The 17,421-nt window shown below is 40.0% G+C and overlaps 1 protein-coding gene across 1 annotated transcript in view; it reads right to left on the bottom strand.

Moving 5' to 3' along the window:
* LOC135216770 (2-oxoisovalerate dehydrogenase subunit beta, mitochondrial-like) overlaps positions 1-17,421 on the bottom strand; it is a 47,470-nt gene that overhangs the window by 21,740 nt on the left and 8,309 nt on the right. The window contains exons 3-4 of the mRNA XM_064252245.1: positions 13,130-13,332; positions 8,096-8,251 (exon numbers count right to left, since the gene is read on the bottom strand). Coding sequence (XP_064108315.1) covers positions 8,096-8,251; positions 13,130-13,332 — 359 coding nt within the window. The remainder of the gene's footprint in view (positions 1-8,095; positions 8,252-13,129; positions 13,333-17,421) is intronic.

Raw genomic sequence — 17,421 nt, 5'->3', positions numbered from 1 at the left:
ACCTACGGCGCATGACAGCGCCCGATCTGTTACTTGGCTCGGTTGGACTGGAAGACAGACACAGCGTGACAGCAGCAGCCAGCAGCTTACGAACGTCGTCTCTTAACTTTATGTCTGGGTTGCCAGCTACCCTATTCTACGAAGAAATAGGCCCGTTATTTTTTTGAGCCGAAAGACTCTCAAGCTGGTATATTTAAGCGAAACAGAAAACGCTAAATATATAGATGCGTTTTGTGTCGTCAGAACACTACCATACAACGGTAAAAGATAAATCGGAAACTCCTGGAAGGCTGCAGGGAGTAACGATTAAATGTCCTTAAAATAGACAATAGACCTCTCGGTTGTTCCATCCGAAGAGGTAACTACAGCAAGCGTATATGACTTGAACCAACCAGAAGTAAAATAACGCAAGGCAAAATATGAAATTATATCACAATAAAGTTTGTTCATACTTACCTGGCAGACATATATAGCTGAATTCGGAAATACAGCTACAATACATATCGACAGGCAAGTTTTGTCATGAACAAAACTTAAGAGAATCGAAGCAGTCAGCTCAAGCTTCTTATGTTACTGGACATAAGCGTTCATTGACGTAGTCTACAAGTCTATTTCTTGTACGATGTCTGCGAATGACGAATGAGAGCTCTTCGAATCTTGTCAATAAGAGCTTATTCGCTTACGCAATATCAAGTTAATGAGATGTTTGTCAATGAGAACTAACCCATTTACGGGACAAAGAGATATTTTGTCAATGAGGGGATACCCACTTACTTGACAAAACGAAAGTATATTGTCAATGGGGGGAAAGTCACTGAATTGACAAAACGTAATCCAGGGAGTCAAGCATTTAATTTTTTTCGATTCCGTCTCAAACGAGGAAGGGGCAAGAATCCTGTTAAGAGACTGGGCTTACGGCAGGTAGAACGACGATGTTCAATTCGGCAGCGTAGTCCCGACTAGAAACTAACAAAATCTATCATCTGAAAAACCCTTTCAGATGGGCTAAAAAAGCTTGCAAAATTATCCTGGGGAAAGAGGAAGAAAACTCTCCAACCAGCTTCCTCTCCCGTATCACAACCTAATGCCTGCTAAAGCTCAAAATTTATTGGCAGTATGGCAAAGGAAGTCTGTCTTGCGCTTTCCTGAAGAGCGTCCTTTTGATGAGTGCCTTTGCAAGAATCCCACTGAACGTTGCCGAGAGTCCTGACGTGCAGGACATCGAGCCTTACATAACCCGTAACTGCCTTATCGCAAAGTCTTGACTGCGGTAGTGGCAACTTAAATTTATTGGCCGAATGGCAAAGGTTGCGGTAGAGCAAACGAGATCTTCCCTTGAGCTTTCCTTAACTCCATCCACCTATGCGAAAGCAATATTAATTGACAGAGACCTCTTGAATTCACGAAACCCGATGTCTTGCTGGGTTTCGAAGAAGAAGTTGTCTGTTCACTTTAAACTTCCTCCGAAGCACTGCCTACTTCACATTCTTTGCAGGTGAGGTAGGTAGAAGGTATCACCGGAGGTAGAGGTAAACATTCTTTAGGCCCATATCTGAAACAAGAGCTTGAAGAGTTCAACAGAAACGTTCAGCCAGGCGACACACCTGGCGTGCGCTGGTGCACGCTCGGCGTCCACTGGCTCGCGCTCGGCGTCCACTGGAACGCGCTCGGCGTCCACTGGAGCGCGCTCGGCGTCCACTGGAGCGCGCATCGGCGTCCACTGGGCGCGCACTTGGCGTGCCACCCGCGCGCGCCTGGAGTCCATCCGAGCGTCCCGGGCGTCCGCTCTCAAAAGCTTCCTGCTACTATGACTTCTCTTACGTATTTCTCGGTGGAAAGACGGACAAGAGTTCAGGCGACGTTTCGCCTTCTTACTTCTCACTGAAACGCATAACGAGAGAGAGAGAGAGGACGTGAAGCGTCCTCTTCTATAAAGCGTTTTCTATTTAGAGGCGCGAGTCCTTCCGAAAGCTCCAACCCCTGCATGGGGAGGACGCTTCGGAGGACGAGAAGCAATCTTTCAGGATTCGAATGCACGCGCACGCACTTTGGCAGTCTGGGGATTTTCATCAGAAACTGCCGAAGGCACGCCAGATCGGTGGGGGTTTCCTTGTAACCCTCCTTAGGCTTTCGACATGCTCCCTCCCCGGGTCCTGGGAGTCAAGCAGAGGTCCCCGGCCCTAGAGGCGAACGAGGCCGATCTGACGCACCCTCCCACCACACAAGGGGTATCACTGCACTTCGTTAACCACTTCTGCACTTCACTTTTACTCTCTAAAGCAAGCACTTTCGATTCTAAGATACGAATCGAAAGAGTATCAGAGAAAGGTAATTCCTCTACAGACACTGCTTAACCAACTTGCTTAGGGCCCGAAGGCAACACTGCAGGGTTAGGAGTAACAATTACCAGAAGTAGCACTTCACAGCATAGAAGGAGAGCGAGCACCTCTCGTAGAACAGATTCATAGCCCGTAGGCATACTACAGGGTTAGGCAAAATAAAGTCTACAGGAAGGTTAGCAGGTTCACTACCCTGACTTTGTTTACTGAATTAATTGCGTACATACGAATCATACGTCTTCCTTACGGAATTAGACATGTTTACTGATTAATTGCCGTACGTACGCAATCATACGTCTTCCATTACTGGAATTAGACAAAGTTCTCACACTCCTTACATGACAAATCTCAACAAAGAAGCAAGACCCCTACCCCTCGTACATACCAAGTGCGGATCTACCGAAGCTTTCGGTAGCCACACCCTATCTTTGCAGACAACCCGTCTGAAACTAGCCTAACTAGATTCAGATATTTTATGCAAAAATGAATCAAATTCAAATCAATTTAAGATAGCGTATGCCTAGCCACAAATCCCACAAATTCAAGTAAATAAATCAAAAGACAATTAGGATACTTAGCGGCAATGAAGTTTCCAAAATCCTAAGACGGAGGTACTGAAAACAGGTGTTTTCAGCACCAGCGACAGAAAAAAATTATGAATAGAAAATGGGAATGGTTCCTGATACCCGCCTCCCAGCGGCGGGGGGAATGGGTACTAAGTTTTTAAAATTCTGTCGGACTTCAGAAAATCAGCTATATATATCTGACAGTAAGTTTCATGAAACAAATGCGTTTTTTTACCATTTTGGTAGAGTCAAAGTTGACCGAAGGTTGAAATTTTGGCACTTATCGTTATTTATATGAAAATATTTCAAAAACTGATAAAAGCTACAACCATGGATTGTTTTTAGATGTATTCTACATAAAATTTGTGCATACATTTTCATATATAAAAAATTTATGTAAAGGCTAATTTAAAATGGTCCAAACAATACGACAATCGGACGAAAAAAATTTCTGATTTTTTTTCGGAAGAGTTACCACGCGGACGTAAAGAAATTTTGTTTTCATAAATTCACCATAAATAGAAATATTGTGCTAGAGACTTCCAACTTGTTGCAAAATAAAGGTAAATGATTGAATATTACTAGAATGTAAGAGTTTTAGCTTACAATTGCGTTTTTCGACCATTTCGGTTGAGTCAAAGTTGACCGAAGGTTGATATTTTGGCACTTATCGTTATTTATATGAAAATATTTCAAAACTGATAAAAACTACAACCATGGGTTGTTTTTAGTTGTATTCTAAATGAAATTGCACACATTTCCATATATAAAACTTTATGTAATGGTTATTGAAAATGGTACAAACATTACGACAATCGGACGAAAAAATTTAAGATTTTTGTGGAAGAGTTACTGCGTGGATGTAAGGAAAAAGTTTTTTTCATAAATTCACCATAAATCGAAATATTGTGCCAGAGACTTCCAATTTGTTGCAAAATGAAGGTAAATGATTGAATATTACTAGAATATAAAAGTTTTAGCTTACAATTGTGTTTTTCGACCATTTCAGTAGAGTCTAAGTTGACTGAAGGTTGAAATTTTGGCACATCGTTATTTATATGAAAATATTTCAAAACTGATAAAAGCTACAACCATGAGTTGTTTTTAGTTGTATTCTACATGAAATTCTTCACATTTTCATATATAATACTCCATGTAACGGCTAATATAAAATGGTGCAAAAATTATGTCAAAGTGACGAAATAATTTCTGAGATGTGTCGCTGATGCTTTTTAGTGCGAGAAGAAAGAAATTCGCGCTTGGGCGGCTGGGTAACGATTGTAAACAAAACAACACCTTGATCCGTGAGCTCCCAGCATCCCCCAAGGCGCGTGATTCAAAAGTTTTCGCCTAGTAGGCCTATAACTATTTTTCCGCGAATTTTTAAAAAAACTTTTTTCGTCGATGTACCATACATCCAATCGGCACCCGACAGACAATTTTCGTCGTTTAATACGTCCAATCGGCGTTAAAGGGTTAAGAGGATTTGCCCCACGAGCTTAATTAAGTAGAAATCCTAACACTCCTGAGAAGTGTTCCAAAGTCATTAGTGAAATCACTAGAGAGTTCTTCACACCTTTTCCTTACTTGACCCCCTTGCTACCTGATCTGAACCACACGTGTTTCTCCACCCCTTCTGACCATTGCCTCTCAAGTGTAAATGATTTTGCTATTGTAAAATCCTTCCTTTGAACTTACAGCTGGCCACCTATGATTTCTTTTCCAGCTACATGGTAGGATTTGGATCCCCGAAGGAATGGGAGACAACTGACCAGCAGTCTACGTCCGAAACATGAAAACAAGAAAGTCATTGGTCATCTCAAGCATATATAGAAGCGACGATGCCCACACAAATAAGTTGTTGGTTGCTTGTGGTGGGAGTTGCTGTTGGGAGAGCTAGCTGATCACTGACATTGGGAGGACACCCTAGATGTTATCCTGTGATGCTGTCCCTATGAAGGTTGGGCTCCTACACACAACTGCCCTAGAAATCTGTGCTGATGATCTTGTAAGCCAATAAGCACACCACTACTCACTCTAACCCTCCTGCTCTGACAACGGTGACTGATGACATGAAGGCGGCGGCTTGGCAGTATCGTCCTCCTTTTGCCGCAACACTGATGAAGGTTCCCTAAGGAGCCTAGCATTCTGGACATTATTGTTAGAAGAGAAGTCTCTAACACTCGAAGACCCAGCTACCAAAGGTTCCCGAGCATCATCAAGCAACGACACTTGTGCACAGTCCTGGCTCGAACTGCGTACAGGTTTGTGTGAAAAACCACGTACACCGTCGCTGAAACGATTACGTACATGTATGTCAGGCGAAACACGCACGCATTCACGGAAGGAACAGCATACGTGGACGTGACAAGATGAGTACACGTCCGTGAGACGTCAACCGAGCATGGTCCCGAGACAGAACATTGCCGAAGAGAGCTACTTGAAGTCAGCTGACTCCTAAAATTAAGACTTCTTTCAGGAGAACGAGGAATCCATCCACGGGCCAGGGAAGCCTCACGTTCCTGACTGTCAACCACAGTCTTGTCAAGCGACGAATCCTTACACACAGCTTGTACCCCTCCTGTCTCTACAACTTTCGACCTTTTAATCGGCGCCTTATCGTCCTTACGCCGATGAACTGGAACCGGAACAGACAAAGAAGGAGTACCTCCAAAATCATCAGCATGTATGTGCAAGCCTGAAACACGTCCGTGTATGGAAAAAGGTGAAGACTCGACACTCATACTGTCACGAATACGTTCATGAGGAGATACACAGTCATGAAGAGAAGATGATGCATTACCAGCACGCATTGGGGAGACACGACCATGCAACGAAGACGAGGATGCCTCCCTTCCGCATGCTCCAGTGTCAACCCCACAAACACGAACCGGCGATGGGAAGAATGACCTTGCAGGGCAGCTGGCGAAGCACCCTTCTCACTTGCATGAACACAGACGTGCATAGGGGAGACAGTTGTGAGAGGCAGAAGGTCCCCCCGCTCAGAGAAGCTGAAACCACAAATTCCTTAATCCTCCTTCTGATACAATGATGAGGGAGTGATGAAGAAGGAGATAAATCTCCTTCCCTAGATAAATCTCCTTCCCTACGAGACCTCTTAGAACAGGATGTGGAGAAGAGACCTTATGGTTATGTTCAGTCTTCTTTACAGTGAAGGCAGAAAACCTCTCTCCCAAAACAGTGTCCAGCTTCTTGAAGACCGCTTGAAACAACGCCTCGGATGGCTCAGCGAGAGAGAACGAGTACCTCATAGAGACAGGAGGATGAGCAGTCACTTCAATCGACGTCACAGGCTGAGAAGATGCTGGGAGTGACGTCACAATATCTCTGTGACCAGTGCTAGTCGATGGCCTCACTGGCGGAGTGGTATGGCATGACCCAGGGACTGTAGGCGAGGCTCCACAAGATGGCTGCACATGAGAACCAACGTAGAGGAATTCAGGGGGAGGTGGGAGAGCGATGGGGGCCTGGGGACACGAGCCTCCAAGAAATGAGACAACCGTCCATCCAAGGAGGGCAGCCCACTGCTATTTTCAGTGACTCCGAATCTGTAACAAAGGAATTAGACAAAGCAGCCTCCTCCCTCTCGGGAAGATACTTGGGGCTACATTGAACATAAGATCACCCTGTGGCACTTCCAGTACTCCCATCGACGAATCAATGGAAGAAAAGGAAGGTGACACGGGAACACCAGAACTAGCCACAGGAAGAGCGATCAAGGGAGAGGGAGCAGCCGAATTGACCAGACGAGGTGAAGAAAATCCCTCCCAAAAAGGATGAGTCGAAACTCTGTGCTGTTCCCTCTTCCTATAAAACACCCTCCACTGTGACTTAGGCCAGGTACGACATTTCGGGCAGGGATTGGTTACTGTACAAAATTTTGCTCTGCACCTACTCCAAGTCGTATGCGGATCCATAGCCAACGACACCAAAAACCTTGAGCAGAGCACGGAAAACCCTGAATGTCCCGGCAAGTATTGACGAGGCTGTGAAGACTCGGAGGAAGCCATAATACACTAAAACAATCACACAAAACAATGAAAAACAGAACACGGGGAAAAAACAACCAGCTTGGAAGGAGAGCAAAGCACAAGTGTCTACTCCCCAAGGCGGTAAGGAGAAGACTGAAGCGTCACGAGGTCCCATGCGTGGTCTCTGACCAGCTATCACCTTGTATGCGCAGGTGTTGCCAGATCTCACAGATTCCTTGTTTTAACCAGTTACTAACTGATGCTTGGAAAGCACTCCCATTGTTAAGACTGAAGGTTTGTTCCACATATGAACAAAGCAAACGCCAACACAAAAGTACAGTAGTATGATGATGATGATTATGACATTTGGGGTATGGGGAAATCCCACAGCAAAGAACAAGTAAAGGATTGTTGTTTTCATAATGAACAAAAATCTTACACAATATGAAAAAGCTGTGTTATTCAGTAGATTAAAGAATTTGCCAGTTATTCTTTCTGGTGTGTATTCACACACACACACACACAGTTAATGTCATTCATAGATTAGCTTTGTTGTAACACCATGGAGCCATTCAGTGAGTGATGGGTAAGAAGACTGCCCTTGGCAGCACAGAATAGTTACTTGAAAGAACAACTTGAGAATTCTTCAGTTTATGCTGCCTCTGTAAGCATATAAAATGAATGTGATCATATGTGTACACAAATTATACACAGCATGAGAGCAGGATAAAAAGTTACCCCTAGTATTTAACAACTGAATAAAAATATACCCAGCATTTCACAAATGGTGGGAAGACTTAGTATACAGAAAGAAAACCAAAACTATCACTGAAAATATCCAATTTCCTCAGACTCACTTCATCACCATTAGGTGACCTTTAATTCTAATAAAATACAATGCTGTACAATGGCTGAAACCTAGAATTAAATAGTTTGATAGTTGTGAAATACAAGCAGACAGCAATTAACCACAACTTGAAAGAAAAGCTAGACAAAGTAAGAACTATATATAAGCACCATAGCAGCTATTTTTAGGGGCAAGAAAATCACTAACCCCCAAAAAAATTCAGGAATTCTCTTCTCCACTGTAGAACTTCAGCATTTGGCTAATAGTAGTAGGGTTTTCTTATATAAGTTAAAAGTCTGTCAACTGTATGGAGATGTTAGGGAAAATACACAGGCATCATGAAACACTTACCTTTAAACCAGGTGTGTGAGCAAAGTAAGCTTCAGGGGACTGTGAATGATAAAGGGCTCCATGTCCAACAGCACCACATGGTGCTCTAATAGTTAATTTTCCACAGTTGAAAATATTTCCTGAACGGTATCGATATTTAGCTGCCTCATTTACAATCTGTGGATAAGAAACACATTTCCTTTTTGAGTTATCCTAACTAATTATTAGTACCAAGGACTCTAAATCCTTCACATGAATTATGGCTAAGAAGTCCCTTGTAAATAATTCAAACTATTAATTCCATTGCGAAGCAACCTATCAAACATATGTGATTGGTTGAGTACAGGTAACCAAAGAGTAAAGGTAGTCAAAGAGTAAACCAACACTAAATTTTTTCAAAACATGTGCATACATAAATACTTGGGCATCTAAAAAAAAAAAAAACATTTGTTATGCAAGTTCCATGGACCAGAAATCTCTCATGTAAAGGAATAAAAGCTTTAGCAACAGAATTCTGATGAATATAATAGTAAACAAAAATAAAAACCAATGTATACATATATTTCAATTTAGGCAAATGCCATAAAAATTATAGAGAAAAGGCACAGAATCCAAAGCAGAATTGCAGGCTCTCTAATATTCTAAGCACAAATTAGCATTCTCCCTTTTACATCACTCACCGACTATACAATTATTTTGTTGCTATGAGGTAATGGTGAGAGTCTAATCAAACATCATGCTAGTCCGATATTATTAGCTGGCATTAACATGAATATTTGTGAATGAAACTAGTTACGTACTGTGGGACTTAAGTTTGCTACTTAGGTAACCTTCATCAAAACATCCTTTAACTTTCTCTGGCTAATACTACAGCAGTAGGAACTTCAGTCCTCTATGATTTTGTCCACTGACAAAACTATAAGCCCCAAAGAGAATGCATGGATTCACCCTCTCCAAGTGGGTTTCCAAGAATAAAAATCTTCATATGCTCTGAGGAAGACTTGAAAGGCTTTGGAAATCTAAGATGAAAAATTTCCTTTTCCTTAAGGTTTTTTTTACTGAAACTGCAAACCTCCTTGAAGAGGAATGACCTTAAAAGTAAAGTTACAACCCTGTCTGAAGAAAAGACAAGATACAAACACCATCCATCTTTCTCTGTTGTCACTGTTATGGTTCCCATTGTATATTTCTTTAATATTTTGTATTTAATTTTCTTTTTAGTCACTAGAAGGTATGACTAATGGTGTATCCTTAAATATGTATGATTTTCAGTCACTAGAGGGAGTAACTAATAGTAATTTAAGTATTGTTTGTTTGTTTCATGGTCCTTGGATGACCGAATATTGTTTACTTTGACAATAAAGTTTTCTTTATCCAGTGTGCTTCCTGGATTGGTGATTAACAGTTATTGGATTATTACTTAGATATATAAGTGTTTTGCATACGGTAAGAGATAATTGTTCATCTTTATGTTTCGTTACACCAGTGGACTTATTTATTTATCATGCATACGCACAATATTATGGGAATATTCAACATACGACTGGTTGTCAAATTTACGATATTTGCGGAACTTTAAGCGGTAATATTCCGGGGTGAGTTCGTAAACACGCAAGATAGATTCCTTAATAAAATCATAATCTTTACCTTCTTCTAACGTTAAAGCCAGAAAGGCAGATCGACCTTTACCCTTTAAAGCAGGTTGAATAAGAATTGGCCATATTTCCTTAGGTAGCTCTAAACTATCTGCCAACTTCTCAAATAAAGCAAAAAATTCATCAGGCGAGTTTTCGTCGAAGGAAGGAATCATCTTTGAATACTTAATTACATTAGTATTACTATCTTCTAACGGAGCTACACCTCCAGTTTTGCAGGCACCAAATTTTAAGAAACCCTTTTCAATTGAGGTTGATGCCAGCGACTTGGGAACGGGAGCTGTACTGCTACAGGAAGGGTGACAGATGGAAGTCTTGCATCCAGTATTGTATGCTTCTCAGAAGCTCAAAATATCCTCATCAACGACCTTATGCGACTGTTGAAAAAGAAGCTTTTGGATTATTGGTTGCATTGGAGAAATTTGCAGCTTATCTCCATTGTTCTCCATTTACTATCAATGTCTACACGGACCATCAGCCTCTAACGTTTTTACAGAGAATGAGGACGAAAAATCATAGACTCATGAGATGGTGGCTGATGTTACAAGAATATGATCTTTAAATACATCATATTAAAGGAAGAGACAATGTATGTGCAGACATGTTATCACGGAATCCTGTATGATGGAGATTGTTTAAATAGTCTTTTTTTTCAGTCATCAAGATGGTGATGAAGACTTTTTGTGGGGGAATATGTTATGGTTCCCATTGTATATTTCTTTAATATTTTGTATTTAATTTTCTTTTTTGTCACTAGAAGGTATGACTAATGGTGTATCCTTAAATATGTATGATTTTCAGTCACTAGAGGGAGTAACTAATTGTAATTTAAGTATTGTTTGTTTGTTTCATGGTCCTTGGATGACCGAATATTGTTTACTTTGACAATAAAGTTTTCTTTATCCAGTGTGCTTCCTGGATTGGTGATTAACGGTTATTGGATTATTACTTAGATATATAAGTGTTTTGCATACGGTAAGAGATAATTGTTCATCTTTATGTTTCGTTACACCAGTGGACTTATTTATTTCTCATTATTTCTTTATAATATTTATATACATACGTGTAGAATATCTATTTTAATTAAAAGTGGTTAAAAAGTGATTTAATATATTTTCCCTTTTAAATTATAAACTTTAAAATTGAACCTGGTAAAATAGCAATAACTTAATATCACTAAGAACATTGTTATGATCTATAAAGTGCTACTTGAATTCTAAAAATATTAATATGAATCATAACATCACATACTGTAGTAATATCACTTATAATATGATGACAACATACTCATACTGGTTATGAACTCTTCCACCAAAAATGCAGTCAATTCACAATATACAGTGGAACCTCTGTTTTCATACACCCTGGTTTTTGTATGATTAGGTTTTCATAGACGTTTTTAGACAAAATATTGTCTCAGGTTTCATACGTTTCCTCTTATTTAGTACACTCAGAAACGCCCCTTCCAAGGCCCACTGCATGACTAGGCCCAGTAAAGAACGCCCAAAGCTTCCACCTTGTATATGTATGAGTTACCAGATGCTGCAGATTCCTTGCTTTACAATCTTTGATTGTTTTTAACCGGTTTCCAGCTGGTGCAAGGTTATCCTATTGTTAAGACCGAAGGTTTGTTAGCTATGAAAAATACTGATTGATTAAAAAATTTGTCATGTTTCTGACGTCTAATTAAATTTGCCTAAAGACGAACACGGCATTGTCATTAAAGATGTTGAAGACATAGATTACATCTTTGTTGGGATGGTAATTCTCCAAAAGGCATTTACATCACTCTACTTTGCAAACATGTCCTTAATCACTGAAGTAAGCACATTATGTAAGCCTGTTCACTTTCTGAATTTTTTAAACCAGCCTCTGCTGGCCTTAAATTCAGTAAGAGCAGCACCTTGTAGGTATTTTTCTTAATGTACTGTGATCCTGGCACTTGGAACTTTCTTTAGCCCCATGATGGCTTATCTAGCAGTTGTACTTGAATAAAAATAAAAGCACAAAAAAAGTACAAACAACAACAAATGTAAAAGCAGAATGGGTGTTCTCTCATGACTCATTCTGTTTTTGTATTCATTGTTTTTTGTGTTTTTTTTTTATTCAAGTGCAACTGCTAAGTAAGCCATCATGGGCTTAAAGAAAGTTGCAAGTGCCAGCCCTTCTATAAAAATTGCGAGAAACTCTTTTCGTATGTTTCGGTTTTCATAGAATTTCTTTCTACCCTCCATCCGGGGCCCAGTTGAGCGCCCAAACAAAGCATCCCATCTTCTTTCATGACCCATTCTGCTTTTATGTTCTTTGTTTTTGCACTTTTTGTGCTTTTTTATTCAAGTGCAACTGCTAAATAAGCCATCATGGGGCCAAAGAAAGTTCCAAGTGCCACTCCTTCAATAAAAAAGGCGAGAAACACTAGAATTTATGAAAGAACTCGTAGCAAAAGTGTTGGAGGAAATTGCATGCCGATCTCAGTGAGAAAATGCTTAGAACAAGCGCTGCTGTTAGTGAATTTAAGGCCAGCAGAGGCTTGTTTGAAAAATTCAGAAAATGAATGGGTATACATAATGTGCCTACTTCAGGGATTATGGATATGTTTGCAAAGTGGAATGATGTAAAAAATTTTGTGATGAATTATCATCCCGACAAAGAAGTTGAAATTGGTACCTCCAACATGTTTAATGACAATGCCGTGTTTAACTTTAGGTAAATTTTAAAGAAATGCCAGAAACAAATGTTTCTGGACAGTTTTGTTGTTTGACAGGGGTCCAGTAACTCTCAAGCTGGTCCTAGTGCCAGTAGAAAACAAAGTGGGGGAAGTAACCTCAGATACTGCCAGTAAAAAACAAAGAGAAGTAACCCCAGATAGGTCCTTGATACCTGAAGTCCTTCTGGAGGGAGATTCCCCTTACAAACAATAACCTCTCCTCCTCCCTCTCCCCTCCTTTCCGTCTTCCATACACTAACAAGTGTTTTCCATAAAGGTAAGAGTGATGTTAAATGTTCATTTATTAATTTCATTAGTCATTTATATTTATTTCTCATTGTCTTCTGTATGTAAAACTGTGTTTATTCTCTATAAAATGTACTTTTTGTTAATATTTTTGGGGGTCTGGAATGTATTAATTGTATTTACATTATTCCTTATGGGAATTATTGTTTCGGTTTTTGTAAGGGAATTTGGTACGAAAACCAAGATTCCACTGTAAGTGTCAATAATGTATACTGCATAAAATTTTTCCAAAGATTCTCATCGTTAATACCACTGGCACGTCTACAAATTTTTTCCATGAGTTTTTAAGTAGTAGCTTTGTCAGATGAGTTTTTGAGAAGTAGCTTTGCATTAGTACACAAACTCACTTTGAACCTTACAGAGACTACCAGTAACAACATACTTTACCTGATCAAATGCTGGGAAAATATAGTCAGCAAACTGCATTTCTGCTATGGCTGTCGCACCTCCAACAGCAACTCCTATCGCAAACCCAGCAATACCTTGCTCACACAATGGAGTATTGAAGACTCTATCTTTTCCATACCGGTCTTGAAGGTCAACAGTACATCGGAACACACCTCCAAAGCCAACATCTTCCCCAAATATAACTGAAAGGATGATATGATATTAAGCATTTTTTATCCACTGTTAAAATTTTCAAGGTCATCATACCTATAAAAATTTGCTAAAATTATAATTCAGCACTCTTAAAGTAATCCATAATCTTTGGGTCAATTATTTAGTTAGCAACACAAAGGGAAAGAGCCTAAAGTGGTAACCGGTATCTGATTTCTGTTAGTATATCTCTGACAGCTTTATACATACGTATTAGTATGTTTGTCCTTAAGGGTCAACATGCACAATGTTAGTCTTCAATTGAACTAAGTATCAGATAAGACTGAAGGTTAAGTTGGTATTTAAAGGTCATAATAGTTTGCAAATGATGCAATAAGAAAACTTAAGTTTTATTTTGTTTTTTGCATAATAATGTGGAAATGATACAATACACAAGAAAATGAAGGAAGGACTCTTTTCTTTGTTTGGATTTAGAAAAGGAGCACAGGTAATTCAGATGCATAAACAGCATTTCTATTCTTACCTAATCTTTGTATGGCAGAATCAAGTTGCTACCCTGGGTAAGTAGAGGGTGACCTTTACACCTACAGTATTAAAATGATCTTTTCTACACTTGGAACTGGAACACATCACACTTCGATTAATTCTTGTGTTTGGATTTAACAAGATGAAACAAATAAAAACCAATTTAATCAACATCATTAAAATCAATATAATTTAAAGGTCTACTTAAATAAAAAGGCAACACCTATGTACTATAGTAGTGTTTGAATGTATATCAGACACTACAGCATTAGACATTAAAATGAATGGCAACATCTGCCCTTAATCTCTAGTGAGGCCACCAGTTCACATCTAGCTCACAAGAGTTAGAAATTTGTACCCTAAATGTATACCAACTTCTTAATAATTAAAATCTTGGTACTCATCACAGATTAGTTAAAAAATACAAATGCAATCAACACTTAAGAACCGAAAGCTAACAAAAGATTACAAAATACAATACTTCATCCTGTTTTAAAAATTTCAACATCAGTAATATGGTCTTTTTAAAATAATCTAACCACAATTATTAAATTTCTATCATACTTTCACTTTAGGGGTTAGACATGAAATATTTCTCACTAATGTCTTCTGCCTACTCAGTTTCTGCTTGATTATTATCTGGTTTCCAGCAATAACCTTTTCCATGATTTTTTAGGTATTTTTAATTGGTTTATCCTTCTACTTCCAAACCTACTGCATTTCTAACAAACTGCTCCACACTATTTACCTTCATATTGTCTTCAAGTTCTCAAAGTACAATATTTTCCAACTGCTATCTCTCTGCAACTTGGTACATTTCATGTGCTCTTGGATGCAGAGTATTGGTGACAGAACTTGATGATGAGGAGTAGGCTTGCCTAACCACCTCACGTAACTAAAGTAAACGGTATTCTTGGACACCTCTTCATCGACTTGGTTCATGCTAACAAAAAGTCTACAACACCTAGGTCTTGGGTAACAAGTCCTTTATAGATAACAACGCAGTGCTCTGATAGGGCAAAGCAGTAACACTTGAGAGTCATTGTTAATGAATTCCTTAAGGGAAGGAACAGAAAATTAGGTAAATTTGTCATCGTAAGCCACAGGATTTTGAGTCGTAGCATGAATTCCAGGACAAATTTGAAAGCTACTGACCCCTGACCCCTGGTGCGTTTATGTCATAATTCAGAAGCCAAGGACAGAAGGAAAACTGTTTTCTAAGTCAGTTCCCTGTCTGACGATTGATGCAGGGGCTCGAATAGAGATCAGAGAAAACTACTTCAGCACCAGAGGAAGCGTCCTACATAGGAGGTTTGAGTTCCCTAAGTGAAACAACAAGACTGTTCCAAAAAGCTAATGAACAACATAGAGAATACCCAGGATGAAATGATGTCCACATCTTTCAGACAAACTAATCCCTTGACAGCAGAAACAGAAAGAAGTTTCTCTGTTCTGAGAAAGATCAGGAAGTTCACATCTGTTGAGCAGGAGTTCCAAGTGGTGAATAACCCCATCGATGACACCAATTACAGCAGATGGCCCATTTGCCCTTGTACAAAGTTGATGAAGATCTCCTGAGGTAGCCGGACATCTGAGTCACTGCTTTGCGAGAAAGATCTCTCACTCCTAAGAGATACTGGACAGTCTCCTGAAGTGATAAGGACCCTACCAATTAGTAGTACCTCTCCAAATGAGGTTGGCAGAGAAGGTTGTGCCAAGGGGGAAACTCTCGGCACTGCTGAGAGAAGAGATAGAAGATCCAGGAACCACTCTGCTTGGAGCCACAAAGGAGCTACTACAGTCATCCTAAGCTTCTTGGAATCCATTACTCTGTTCAGGACATGAAGGATCAGGCAGAAAGGAGGGAAGGTGTAAACTTCCAGGTTGTCCTAAGTATGCTGAAGGGCATCCTCTGCCTCCAGCAAATGGATCTGAGACCACTGAACAATAGACCTCTAACTTCCTGTTGAACTGTATATCAATGAGGTCTAACGTGACTCCCAAGTAGACAGAGATGATAGGATAACTCCAAGAGATGTCCTATGATATGACACTCTATGCAGATTATGTACAAAGTACCCTACTGTCAACTTGTACACTGTCAAAGGAATTCACACCGTAGACATTGATCCACACACTGCCAATGGAAAGTGCATCGCCAACAGAGAGACATCCTACGAGAAGATTCCCCTATGATGACATAAGTTCAGTATGCTACTCAACCAAGGATCTAGCCAATGATGATAGGACACCAACCAGGCTAACCCTTTTCTTGACAAAGGAACCACCATGGTGACATTACTGAGCAAAATAATGTAAAGCTTAAAGACGCATCTTAATTACTGAAGAGAAAAGAACTCGGACAAGGTGACACAGGTTACCTCTTCAACTTGCTGTATCTGGGGAAATCTTGCACCTGGCGTTCTGTGCTGCAGGGTCTTAGAGAGAAACCCACAACACGAAAACAAACCCCAGTCCGTAGATGAAGGAGAGCACCGATAATAGAAGGCAGAGATAACAATGGCAAAAGGAGGTTTCCTTCTTTTTCGACTTCTATCCTACCCACAACCTGAGGGCCACAACACAGTAAACGTACATGTGAAGAAACAGCGGAGAATCCCCATAAACCCAAACATCTGAGATAGCAGGAGACTGGTCAGACTTCTCTTGAAATGCTGAGTCGATCAATCGAAAATGAATATTGTTATGTTACAATAAAGTTTTCATACATACTTACCTGGCAGATATATACATAGCTAAGACTCCGTCGTCCCCGACAGAAATTCAAATTCGCGCCACTCGTACAGGTTAGGTCAGGTGATCTACCGCCTGCCCTGGGTGGCAGGACTAGGAACCATCCCCGTTTTCTATCATATTTTCTCTCTTCCACCTGTCTCCTGCGGGGAGGCTGGGTGGGCCTTTAATTGTATATATCTGCCAGGTAAGTATGTATGAAACTTTATTATAACATAACAATATCATTTTCATACAATCAACTTACCTGTCAGATATATCATAGCTGATTGGCACCCTTCGGTGGTAAGTAAGAGACAGCTACTATATGGAATAGACAGGTAAACAACATATGTTGTAGGTATAAATAAAACCTTGGTTCCTACCTGATAGGTGGTAGACTTGGTGGGTGTTTGCCCAGTAGTCTGCATCACCTCAAGAAACTTTAGCGAGATATGTGATCTATGGCCAAGAGTTCTTGTGGGTTTCTTTGGCCGATGGGGGTCTTACCCACTTACTCAGCAGAGCCTAAAAGGACTTTGTCAATGGGTGTTTTGCTGATCCATTTATATGACAATACACCTTATGAAGGAGCACACAACCAATCCCGACACCTGATCCTAACCATGTGTTAGAACTAAGGATTGTTACGAGTTATCCCCGAACTCGTCACAACAACGTAACTCAAAAACCACTACGCACACATACATAATTTTTTCAAAAAAAATTATACTCAACTAATTGGATATGACGAGAATTTCTTTATGAACAACATAGACGGCCGCCCGTGCGAGCCTGAATCCTCCATTGTTCGAAAGAGATTCTCGACCATATCCAAACAGAAGAAACAGTATATACATTTT

This window comes from Macrobrachium nipponense, chromosome 6 (assembly GCF_015104395.2).
Source record: "Macrobrachium nipponense isolate FS-2020 chromosome 6, ASM1510439v2, whole genome shotgun sequence".
Taxonomy (NCBI): Eukaryota; Metazoa; Arthropoda; class Malacostraca; order Decapoda; family Palaemonidae; genus Macrobrachium; species Macrobrachium nipponense.
The sequence above is the reverse complement of the archived record's forward strand: the minus strand, read 5'-3'. Positions and strand labels throughout refer to the sequence as shown.